Below are 13,231 nucleotides of genomic sequence, written 5' to 3' on the forward strand. Positions count from 1 at the left end.
ATGATAGAATCGCCCACCAACAGCTGCTTACTATCTTCTTACTATCAGTCCTCACCTTATCCTTTTTGTTTTTGGCTGCAGTATTGCATACCTTAGGCATGGGGGATGATTGTTCCTCACCCACTGTGCCTGAGCCATCCTCCATGTTGCTCTTGCACTCTGAAAGTGCTGCAAATGAATTATGGAGAGCCACAGAATGTGGGACATGTCTTCTATCAACAACTTTAAGTCTACCAGAACCTACAGTTACCCATCTTCCATGTCTAGGGGGCCTCTGTGGCAGTGGCATTGCAACATTCCCAGCCTGAGTTTAACAGTTAATTTACAAATCTCAGATTTCAAAAATGCAATTTCCTGCTGCATTACGGAGAGCTGTCTAAAGATCAGACAGCATCCAAACCTCCGAAGAGTGGAACATGAAATAAAAGCATAACAATTCCTGCACAGAACCAGGTCTGCCATTTTAAAGAGGGGAAAGATTTTAAACGAACAAATCTTACTATTTTAGATTGTACCCACCTCCAGATGACCTCCTGAGTATCTCTAGTGCACTTCAAAATGCTGCACTTTGAGAATGATGCAAGCTATAATTAGGCAAGCTAATACTATGTTGCTATATATACACACACTCCCACAAAAGCTCCTCCCCAACAACAAATTTAACACCTTAAAGCCCCTATGCTTATTTGCAATGAGACAATAGCAAAAACCTGTCTAACAAATTCCTTCCATGTTTTGAAGCAGGGTGTCTGAGTAGCCACCAAAAACACAGCTAAAGTTCTGCTACAGTGGAAAAGCTCTAAGTTAGTCTCCTGAATATCTCTAGTGCACTTAGAAATACTGCACTTTGAGAATGATCCAAGCTATCAGAAAGACTATCCCGGTTGGATACTCTGATGTTTGGCTGCATCAAAAAAGCTGCAATAGTCTGATGATTTTTGGATGCATTTGTGGAGTACAGCAGCACGATCACCTTTATGATTAATGTGAATAGAACCCACTTAACATGGAGCTCAGCGGCGCCAAGTATAAAATATAGAGTAGAGTTAACACTCCTGTTTTCTGAGATTTCTGAGTTGTGTTATCTAATCTAAACAAACACCTTCAATTGCTTTTCAATGGCTTTTGTCTCAAGAAATTTTGAGTTAAGAGCTGGAGTGCTAACCCTGCTACATCTGTAAGTCAAGAACAATGTAGCATAGAACTTTTATTTCTATTTTATAAAGCATTTAACTGCACATTTATTGGCCAAATACCGCCATGTGCCGAGCTTCGAGATGCTCGAGCTGAACTGGTGTTCGGCCAAGCATGGTCAATCAAAACTACTCCCTATCCTTTTCCTACACCTTGAATAATCTTCCCCTGAACTTGTAAATCATTTTTTTTAGCACAATGAAGTCTTTCCTAGCACTGTCCCTAGAGCCTGCTGACGTCTCTCCCTGCACTAAGTACACTGGAAAATGGGAGAATACAAGATGGCTGAGGCACTTTATAGGGCTGTAGCATCACAGGGCTGGCTGCTGATTGGCTGCATGCATGGGTGATCCCACGTTCCCAGAGTTCCTTGCACCATATCCTCACACGTGCAGCAGCCATTTTAGGAAAAAATTATTTGTTGTTACCACGAAGCATGAGGAAATTCGGATTCGGTGCAAATCTAATTTTTCCCGAAATTCGGATCGAATTCCACTTTGTCAACTTCGATTCGCTTATCTCTACTACTGACGTACAGTACTATATATATATGGTAAATTGAATTATAGCTCTGCGTCCTTAGGAAAATTTTTCACCACAGATAAATTGCCACATAATATATCTACTGTATTATAACCACATCCTCATAAGAGTGCTGCATCCTGATAAAAAGTTTGTAGAACCATACCAAAATCCTGGTTACCGCACAGTATGATCTAGATTAGATAGATACATAGGATAGATATATAGGATAGATAAATAGAACTTGATTTTCACCTAAGTGAACAAAGTAATATCTTCCAACTAAATATAAAGTGTATTAATGAGGGAGTCATTTGAAATAATTTAATAAGACAGCATTTCCGTAAAGTATGCTGCCATCACTTTCCATCTAGCCCTGTGGTGCACTGACATTCAATCCATTATTGTGAACACTCTATTTATTATATTCCTATAGTGAACCAGCTAGGATATACAAACTGTATTAAAGACAATGAGGCAGCAGACTGGGTTTTTAATGGGCAATAGCTATCAATTGGTTTTACAATATCAATAAAAGTGAAGTTTTAAGTAGACGAAGTTGACGAAATGGAGTTTGATCCAAATTTCAGGGAAAAATGTCATCCGTCAATCCTCCGAGACAACAATACGTGTGCACTCATCCAACGGCACAGATGCTGAACATGCTCCTTGCCAAGTTGCTAATACTGCAGTCCCTCTCTTTCCAAGTGCAACTTTAAGAAAACTGATGGCTTGTGCCAAGCCGAAATGGAGAGTCCCAAGCCGTCATTTCTTTTCCAAAAAGACAGTTCAAGGCATGCACACGTATGTTGAACAGAAAGTGGGCCAGCCCTTGAGCCTGTCGGTGTCCTCTAAAGTGCATGGCAGGGACGACGTATGGAGCTATAACTATGGTCAAGGACAATATATGTGCTTTACGGCCCAGTGGGTAAATGTTGTTCCTGCTCAGCAACACCACCAACTTGCCAGATGACGCCGCTACTGCCTCCATGTTTTCATGCCGTTGTTCCTGTGACAATGTCCACCTCTGCCTCCTAATCCTCCACCGTGTCCTCAGCCTCCACTGCAGCGATAATTCAGAGTGCTTCTCCACAACACCACATGTGCAGGGCACGGCATTGCCACGCTGTTCTGCACCTAGTTTGCCTGGGAGGACGGAATCACACAGAGGAGGAACTGCTCTGCGTCCTCCATCAAGAAATTTAATCCTGTCTTTGTCCTCCCCAACTCAAAATCAGAAAGATGGTTACCGCCCACGGGAAGAACATGGTGTCTGCGTTGTGTCACGGAGGGCTGAGCCATGCTTCCTGCATAGCACACATGTTTAAATTGATTGTAAAGAAGTTCCTGAAGTTTTACACCCATCTGCAGGACATCCTGAAAATGGCCAGGAAACACTGCAAAGCACACTCTCCTTGAGCTGCAAAGCCAGAATGGCGTTCCCCAACATCGGCTGATATGCAACGTTTCCACCCATTGGAACTCCACCCTCCATATTTTGGATCGACTATATGAGCAGAGAAAGGCCATAAATGATTTATTGATGATACAGGCGGACATAGGTACTCCCCTGTGTAACTTCGATGTTAGCCACTGGCAGCTCATGCGTGACACCTGCCATTTGCTCAGGCCCTTAGAGGAGGACACTTTATTTGTCAGTCGCTAGGACTATGGAATGGACAATGTCATTCCACTGCTTCATGTCCTGAAACAAATGCTGCTAAATTTGGCTAGCCAGGGTACAGGAGACGTGGCGCCTACATCTCACGGCCACATGAGCCCTGTGGGGGCTGAACTGGAGGAGGAGGAGGACATTTACACACAAGCAATGTCTAAAGAAATTGGTTGATTTTCTGCATAGGTGACAGGAGAGGAGGAGTAGGAGCAGCCGGATGAGCTACAGGGCGATGAGGAAGATGAGGAAGATGAACCAGACACACCATGGCAGTGGAGATGGAGGCAGGAAGTCCCTCCGAGTCACATTCGCAAATGGCCCGATGCATGCTCACTTGCTTGCACAGTGACAGTCGAATTGTCACCATTCGGCAGAGGGATCATTGCTGGCTCTCTAACATGTTAGACCCTCACTATTGGTCCAAAATTGGGCCTTTTTTCCACCCAGTGAGAGGGAGGACAAACTGAACTACAATAGAGACATCCTATGTAGTGAGTTGGCCACTTCCTTTGTGTGTCATTGCCCAGCCTCATGAAGGTCTGATCGGGGGGGCCCTCTGCACTCGCGTTTAACTGCCATGGCTACTGGGGGGCAGGAGCAGTACCAGCTCCATCAGCAGCAACTTAAGTCTAGAGTCTTTGATTCTCAGTTTTCTTCACCCAGGTAGTTAAGAAACTACTCACCAGCAGCAGCAGCTAGACATGGAGCAGAACCTGAACCAGCATGTGGTGGCATACTTGGACTACACCCTGCTACCCCACATCGAAGATCCCCTGGACTACTGGGCAGCCAAACTTGATTTGTGGCCGCAACTTGCCAAGTTTGCCATGTGCAAGTTTTCCTGCCCGGCCAGTAAAGATGGAGAAAAGGTGGAGACCTCACCTTTTCACCCAAAATGTGTATAAACTGATCTTTGTGAAGACGAATCAGGTGTGTATCAGCCAGGATTTCCACACACCAGTGCTTGTTGCATCAGACTAGATCATCCATGGTGACACACCCAAACTTTGTCATAAGAGAACTGTTTATTCTGGCAACCTACTACCACCCAAAATCTTGTGCTGGCATTAGCTAGGTTTTTGCCCCCCCCTCCCCATTCTGTTACTGGACCACTTTGTGGTCTCATACTGCTGCCACCTCACCACTCTGTCACTGGGCCACTCTGTGGTCTCCTCAAGCTGCTTCCACCTCACCACTTTGTGGTCTTTTCACGCTGCTGCCACCTCAACACTCTGTCCCTGGGCCACTTTGTGGTCTCTTCATGCTGCTACCACCTCACCACTCTGTGACTGAGCCACTGTGTTGATGACTCATGCGATTTGCACACTCACCACACTGATTGGGCCAGTCTTGGCGGTGTGAGAATTTTTCATCAAGCCACCAGAGGACAATCAGCATGGCCTATTCTGTGACTTGGCCACTGTGTTGACAACTAATGTGATTCCTCATGTGATTTCCACCCTCACCACTGTGTGACTGAAACACTGCGTTTGCTCCTTATGCTGTTGCCACCTTGCCACTTCATCATGGTGGCACTACTTGTTTCAGCATCTAACAGAACAGATTCTGTGGAAACCAATGTGGAATCAGCTGACGATGGTGTAAAAGGAGTGCGCATCTTCTTAACGCTAACACTGACCTGTAAGGCTGAGTTCACACTTGACTTATTTGGTCAGTTTTGGCTCTGTAACTGACCAAATAAGTGAAGTGATTCTAACAGTAACGCCTATCATCTGCTTGTCATACTGACTCACAATACTGCACTCAGCAGTCAGGAAATAGCTTTTTGCTCACGCGATTCGTCACTAATAAATTCTGATCGTATCAAATCTTTTTAGAAACTTTGATAGACCGAACAAATCGAATTTTTGAGAAATTCGCTCATCTCTAGTTTAAACAGTTGAAATGACAAATGTCAATTTTAGTAATTAGTAGCCAATGTGTTGCACTATAGTTTGCTTTGCATGACACAGGGTATTACAGGGGTTCTTCCTTTCCCTTAAAGAGGACCTTTCGCCACTCCTGACATTCCTGTTTTAATAGCTTCATGCATTCCCCATGTAATAACAATTCTGGAGCATGTATTCTTATGTCTCTATGATGTAGCATTCCTTTATTATTTGCACTAGAAGTTATGAATGGATTGCTATTAACCTTCAGTAGGGGTACCGAGGGGAGGTAACCAGTTGAGGGTATGTACCTGCACAGTCTGAAAATTGTATCACTTATTGGATATAGTCAGTCTGTGCAGGTACAAACTCCCAACTGGTACCACCCATGTGTACCCTTACTGTAGGCTAATAGCAATTCATTCATAACTTCTAGTAGAAATAATAAAGACATGGTACAATATAGAGCCATAAGAATAGATGCTCCAGAATTGTTATTACATGTGGAATGCATAAAGCTATTAAAACAGGAATGTCAAGAGGGGTGAAATGTCCTCTTTAAAGAGTGCAACTTTAATATTTTTGGGGGTTATTTTGTCATTTTACACAATATAATGACATCAATTTCACTGGCTAGCATAGTACAACAAGTCTGCTAATAAAAATAATATGAAAGTGTCTTCAAGGATGTTTAAGGAATGAACTCACAGTTGGTATACAATGGTTTTCGGAAAGGCTTTCCTTTGGAGAAGACAAAAGCGAAGATCACCAAGTGCAGACATGTTATTAGCCATAGTGTTGTACTTTCAAAGCTTTCATAGTTTATTTTTGTCCGTTCATGAATTAATATATAGGTAAGATTCTTGTTTAGGCTTTCATTTCCTGGATAACAAGCACTTGGAGAAGAGAATTTAATCAGTTGAGACAAACATTGACACCATTGTGGATTTTTTTTTTTTTTTATAAATGTAAAAATACAGTAAGAGAGAAAGAAAGCCCTATAAGGCCTCCTTGCCCTATCAACCCCAAGGGCAGAAAACATTTATATCTTCTGATGGAATCATGTTTCAGTTAAATAAACATAAGTAAAATAAAATGCTTTTATTATTAAATCATAACACATAGTAGATTTTGCTGCTTCTGTGTTTACTGTGCCTGATTTTGCAGACGATTGACGGAAGGAAAAGTTCCTTCCATGCAAATGCCTGCTCTCTAGCAGAAGAGAGTGCTGTTATTACATGCAGCAATCTCCTCGGCATGGGAAGGAGCAATTGTTATGCCATCCCTCGTCCCCATGCTGTCTAGTTGTTTGCCGGCAGCAGATCGCGTTTAGACAGCGCAATCTACCACCAGCAAATAATTTTTGTTATGCAAGTGGTGGTGGACTTACTGCGTCACTGACTGGCTATAATCTGGAGGGGTGTGACTAAGCAACTACCTGGTCTCCACTAGAGCCTCTGATGGTGAGGATAGGCTTGGGCTGTTAGGTTAGTTGCCAGGTGCCACTCCAGAGCAGTCCCTGAGTCAGTGGCAGCTGACCAAGAAGTCAGAGATACAGGCAGGTGGCAAACAAGCAAGGTCCGTAAACAAAGTCCGAGGTCAGATCCAGGCAGCAAACAGGCACATTCACACTTGGGACTAGACAAGCTAGTGACCATGAATTGCTCAGACTTCTTCCTGTGGTAGGAAGCACCTTTAAATACCCCCTGCAATCCAGCTATAAGCTGGTGAGACAGAGGGCATGTACATGCTGCTTCACAAGTGAGGAGAGACACACCTATGCAATCCCTAGCAACAGTACAGGTCTGCAGCAGGAAGTAAACTCTGGCATGGAGCACAGATGTAGCAGTTAACGTTCATCAGCGCGGTGCATGGCAGCATGAGGAAAAGAGGGAGCCCGGCGCCCGTCCCCGTGGGTAGGGGCAGCAGTGCCTGCACGGACCTCTGGGCTAACAATTTTTAAGTATGTGCTCTTTCATCTGGAAATTGACAGCAGTATTAGACTGCCCGATCATTGCTAACAAGCGTTCCTGCAAACACTTATTATAGATGAACTGTGAGACTAGACTCTAAGCCAATCAGGTTTCTGACTTGGTGTCCAATCCCCTAGTCATGTGAAGGATTTAAGCCTTGTGCTTTTTCCCATTATTGTCTGTGTTTTTGTTGCTAGTGACTTGGGCTACTCAGTGCTACTGTATCTGAATGCCATGCAATCTGACTGTAGCTTATTTTGGGGATTTACCTCTTTTCTGCTAATTTAGCTTCTTCTGATTCTGGCTAGGTTATGTATTTACCCTTAGTCTACTGGCAATATCCGTCTTTGTCCACTGGCAATATCCGTCTCTTCCTGGTTCTGACCCTGCTCATCTACTATTCTTTGCACCCTGATCATTCTGGTAGGTCTGCTTCTAGTCAGCTTTCACCAGTTTTCTGATACTTTACTCTGTAGATATAGCCGAATTCCTAGCAGCCAAGTACATCTGGAATTTCAGCGAAAAACCTAGTGATAGCCTTAGCTTCCTACCAGCCAGAGTAGTTAAGGAAGCAGTTTCTAAGTTTGCTGCCTGTAATTCTGGGGATAATGACTAAAATATTTCTCAAAAAGTATAGTATGGAATCTGACAGACAAGGAAGGAGATGTGCGGCTGTGTAGGGGTAGTGGCAGTAGGAGGAGTAGCAGCTGCAGCAGTAGCAATACATTATAGCCAGGCAGACAGCAGCAGTGACATCATATAGACTTTGATAAATAGCCACTGTTGGCAATGGCAGATCTATTCATTGGCATCAGCCAGAGATATGTGAAAATCGTCATGGATCCATCCTAAATCATTTTCACAAATGTAATGTTTTCTACACTTGTGGAAGACAATTTTGACCTCTTCAGTTTGACGACACCACATGCCAAGCTGAATACCCTCTCTGACAGTACACTGGAAGCAAAATAGGGTCAGTTCTGCTTACTCAGAAATTCACAGGGTTAGAGAACAGGGTAATTGATAAAGATAGGACACAGTCCAAGTACATGTGAACCTGGTAGTTTGTATACATTTGATGATGTGCGCAAGGTTGGCACGGCACTTTAAAAAAAACTGCTCCATCATGGTCATAAAACAGTACTGGCTGCTGCTTGTACTACTACAGCCACCCGCATGCTCACTTGCAGATGATGTGGCATGGGTCTTTTGTTTTTCATTCCCTTGTCCCTTGCCACTCTGTCATTTGAAGTCTACTTTAAACAATAAAAAGTCACACTGTATTGCTGGAGATCGTGATGCACAACGACAACACATTAGGTCAGGTACACCATGATAGATGGAATTTTTTTTAATAAAATTTGCAGAAATTTTTTAAAATGTGCAATTGGACACAGTCTACAGCTACATGTATATGCTGACTGTCATTGGCATCATAGTATTACAGGTGCTGTGCGACAAGTGACAGATTGATTAAATAGTGTTGTCATAATTCGCTCAATTGCAGCCCACTGTAACCCATACAACTGCATGGTACTCACCGACATGACTGTGCATTATGGTTGCACACTTATCAATAAATAGAGAAACTTTGCAATGGGTTTACTGAAAAAAATCTGCAATTGAACACAATGTAGTGTCACGTATATTTTTGCTGCAAACTGAATGTCCAGCCAGGTTTGAAGCATATATATATGCTAACCATGACACTGCATGATTTGTCAGGTTTGGTACACTTAGAATTGAATAAACTTTGCAGCACATTTTTGTGAAAAAAATGCACTATTAGATACAGTCTGCAGCATAAATATACACTGACCAAGATGCTGCAAAACTGACGAAAAGTTTAGAAAAAATTGTGCAATCGGACAGTGTCTAATGCAACTGTGATGCTAAAAAATAAATTAAAAATCAGCAGCAATTATGTATAATGTTTTTAGAATAAACTGAGCTTTTAGTTGGCTCCTGCACATTAGAAAAAAAGGAGTACTGTAGCTTTAAATAGCAAAGCAAGCACAGTCAATGGCTGGCTGCAGCAAAGTAGCACACAGTACACTAAACGACCCTTGTCCTGTCCCTAGCTAAAACCTCTTTCTATAAATTAATTAAATCAATCAATCTATCTGACCAAATACCAAAAACTGCCTCATCAGTGCATGAGAATGACATAATTCATTGTTTGAGATTAGATCATATTGTCTAAATCATCCCACCTGACTGGCTGAGGCTGACTTCAAGGCATTGTTCATGAGACCTCCAGCCAAGGCCAGGGTCATATGATCCTCCGTCTTCATTTTCTCTGCACTAAGCTCATTACTGTACTGTTATATGTAAAATGGCGGACACCATTTTCAGTGATTCATACAAATTGAATCTCAAAGACTTTGGCTTAGTTTGAAAGATAAACTTTTTGAAACATTCTAAATTATAATTTTTCTTTCATCTCTAATAATAATACATTCATTACATAATAAATAAAATAGACCACCCTTTAACAAAAAGTGTGGATATCATTAACATAAATATAGCTAATACTATGTATATCATATATACCTGTAAATGTCAATGTTACTGTACCATGCTTGCTTCTGAACCATAAGAAACGCATACGTGTGCATGGCTATTGTGAAGAGAACATTGAAGATTAATGAAAACAACATAGAAGGAGAAATCAGCTGTCCTGGTGGTCTGTATGGTGCCAGCTTTGGATAGGCAGGGGTAGAACTCACTGGAAAAAAGTCACAAAATCCATAGTAATGTTTACATTGCAGAGATAGTTTTAAAAATGCATAACTAATGCACAAGGTAAATAATTATTAAGAAGATTCTGATTTACTTACTTGTAAAAAAAATTACAAACACAATAGCAAAGTCGTGTATGAGCCACTGATTATTTCCAAAAATGTTTCGTTGCTGAAATGTAAATTCATTTTTTTATATCAATTTTAATATTCAAATAAATTGGAAGCATAATTACACTCACTATAAAAAATAAAATTAAATAAAAAAATATATGCTGTATATAATATATATATATATATATATTACACCATGAAGGAGTTGTTGGGACTAAATTAAACTTTCTTGTGAATGCATGGGAACCCCTATGTAAGCCCTGAAACTCTCCCTGTCTTCTCAGCCCATGCAAAGATCTCTATGATAGAAAATTGCATGCCCTCGTGCCTCAACTGTATGACACTTGAACAACCTATAATAGTGAGGGGACACGACCACCGGCTCCCTACACTTAATACGGAGGGAGTCAGGGTCACCTAGGATCAAGCAAACAGGAAAACACAAATTAATGAACAGACTTATCTGTAGAAGGATCAGTTGTAGCATTCAGCATGTACACACTCCAGGAAGTTGTATAAACCGCAAAGTGATGCAGTATGGGAGGGGATTTAAAGGGATGCAATCAGTGCAACTACATGACAGCTGAGAGAGGCTAACTAGATGACAAAACGAAAGCAAAACAAAAAAACCTCAAGCAGGAGGTTATGAAGAACGTCTGTCAGAGCTTCTCAGATGTCTGGTGGTGACACAGGGGTGGCCAACCTTACAGACAAAAAGAGCCCTAAAAATAAAAAAAATTACTACCAGGAGCCTCAAGCTATATATTTACACACGAGCCACCGTATTTCTCGACCTACAAAACGCACCTCGGTTTTAACAATGAAAAATAAGAGAACATATTTTTCATCTGATCTGAGGTCTTATAAAAATATTTTTCTTTTTCATTAGCAGAGAAAAAGAGAAAAAAAAAATATTTTTCATCAGACCTCAGATCAGACTACTAAATCAGATCCCCAATCCTCATCTGACCTAAAATAAGATCCCCAAACCTCATCAGACAGCCAAATCAGACCCCCAAAATAAGGCCCCCCAAAGCTCGGATCAGACAACACAAATCAGACTCCCAGTGCTCAGATCTCCCCCCCATGCTCAGACCACCCCCATGCTCAGATCTCCCCCTTCTCATATGTGACCCCCCATGCTCAGACCTGACCAACCCATGCTCAAACAAGACCCCCCATGCTCAGATATGCCCCCCATGCTAAAATCTGAACCCCCATGCTCAGATCTCCCCCCCAAGCTCAAATCTGACCCCCATGCTCAGATCAGGCCCCTATTGCCCAGATCAGCCCCCCCATGCTCAGATCAGACCCCTATTGCCCAGATTAGGTCCCCCCATGCTCAGATCAGAACCTCCCATGCTTAGATTAGACCCCCATGCTCAGTTCTATAATTTAAAAAAATATTTTCCCTCTCCTGATCAGGCACTGGGCTCCTGCTCAAGCACCTGCTACTCTGCAGGTCTGACACGCTCTCCACTGTGACTTTATGAGTACAACGTCAGGTTATAGTGCGTGTCTCCACGTATTACGTTCTCACACTGTGTACATCAGGATGTAGTGGAGGGTGAGCTGGAGATGCAAAGTAGCAACAGTGCCCGGTCAGGAAAAGAGATCTGAGCATGGGGTGGAGAGTGAGCTGGCCTAAATGCTTCCCTGGTCCACAGCTAGAGCCGCACTAGAAGAAGCAAAGAGCTGCATGCGGCTCAAGAGCCACGGGTTGGCCACCCCTGATATACAGTATGTATGTGATTACAATTTTAGAGCAAAAGGATAAGCTCAACTACTTTTAGGCCTCCGCTAGCCTGGATACAGGATGAGATACAGTTAAGCATGGAGGCACACAGATTCCGTATGGTATCTTGTGGCATATTTACCCATAGATTATGCAGCTAGCCTGTAGATGCTGCACATTCATAGGTTGCCAAAGCTGCATCCCATCTGGTCCCATAAATGATTTGATGATAAACATGGCAACCAGGCCAGCCAAGGAAGTGTTGCAATCTGGGAGAGACATTACTGGGAAACCCTTTCTGTGTGGGGGAGAGTATTATTCTTCTGAAAAATGCTGGAAAAAAACTAAAAGCTCTGCCATGAGAGGCAACATATGTGGATGCAGGGTGGCTTGCACATAGCGCAGAGCTCTTAGTGTTCCTTGTGAGGGGGTGACCGAGTGTCATATGTGATGGCTCCCTAGATCATGCCACCAGCAGTTGGGTATTTCAAACAGAACCTGTTGCTAAAAATGACGGTTCCAGTCCAATCCAGCAGTGCAGGTTTATCATTCATGACACCACTGCAGACAAAGGGTAGCTGACTGTCATGTATTGGGTGCTGTTGTAGTTGTGGAGGCATACAGTACCACGAAAGTAATCATACTCCTTGAACTTTTCAAAAAATTTTCACGCTACACGCACAAATGTAAATGTATTTTATTGAGATTTTATGTGACCAACACAAAGTAGTACATATGTGTGAAGTGAAAAGAAAATTGTTTTTTAACATTTTTTATAAATAAAAATCTGAAAAGTGTGGTGTGTATTTGTATCAGCCCCCTGTACTCTGATACCCCTAAATAAAATCCAGTGTGACCAATTGCTTTCAGAAGCCACAAAATTAGTAAATAGAGTCCATCTGTGGAATTTATTGTCAGTATAACTGCAGCTGTTCTGTGAAGGCCTCATAGGTTTGTTAGTGAACATAAGCAATCAAACAGCATCATGAAAACCAAGGAACACACCAGACAGATCAGAGATAAAGTTATGGAGAAGTGTAAAGCAGGATTAGGTTGTGAAAAATGATCCAAGCTCTCAACATCTTGCTGAGCACTGTTCAAACCATCATCTGAAAATGGAAGGAGTATGTCAGAACTGCACACCAAACAAGACATTGCCATCCACCTGAATTGACAGCCCAGGCCAGGAGATCCCTAATTAGAGGAGCAGCCAAGAGGCCCATGGTCACTCTTGAGGAGCTGCAGAGATCCACAGCTTAGGTGGGAGAATCCACCCACAGGACAACTATAAGTTATGTACTCCACAAATTTGGATTTATGGAAGAGTGGCAAGAATAAAGCCATTTTTGAAAGCAAGCCATAACAAGTCCTGTTTGCATTTTTCCACA

At 42.4% G+C, this 13,231-nt stretch overlaps 1 protein-coding gene across 2 annotated transcripts in view; it reads right to left on the bottom strand.

The window, feature by feature from the left end:
- LOC122934136 (probable cation-transporting ATPase 13A4) overlaps positions 1-13,231 on the bottom strand; it is a 209,546-nt gene that overhangs the window by 40,951 nt on the left and 155,364 nt on the right. The window contains exons 25-27 of one of the 2 annotated variants that reach the window (XM_044289352.1): positions 10,094-10,166; positions 9,807-9,873; positions 5,989-6,176 (exon numbers count right to left, since the gene is read on the bottom strand). In XM_044289352.1, the coding sequence (XP_044145287.1) occupies positions 5,989-6,176; positions 9,807-9,873; positions 10,094-10,166 (328 nt within the window). Of the gene's footprint in view, positions 1-5,988; positions 6,177-9,806; positions 9,982-10,093; positions 10,167-13,231 lie in introns of both variants that reach the window. The other variant, XM_044289351.1, reaches the window with a different exon arrangement.

The sequence above is a fragment of the Bufo gargarizans genome, chromosome 4 (assembly GCF_014858855.1).
Source record: "Bufo gargarizans isolate SCDJY-AF-19 chromosome 4, ASM1485885v1, whole genome shotgun sequence".
Taxonomy (NCBI): domain Eukaryota; kingdom Metazoa; phylum Chordata; class Amphibia; order Anura; family Bufonidae; genus Bufo; species Bufo gargarizans.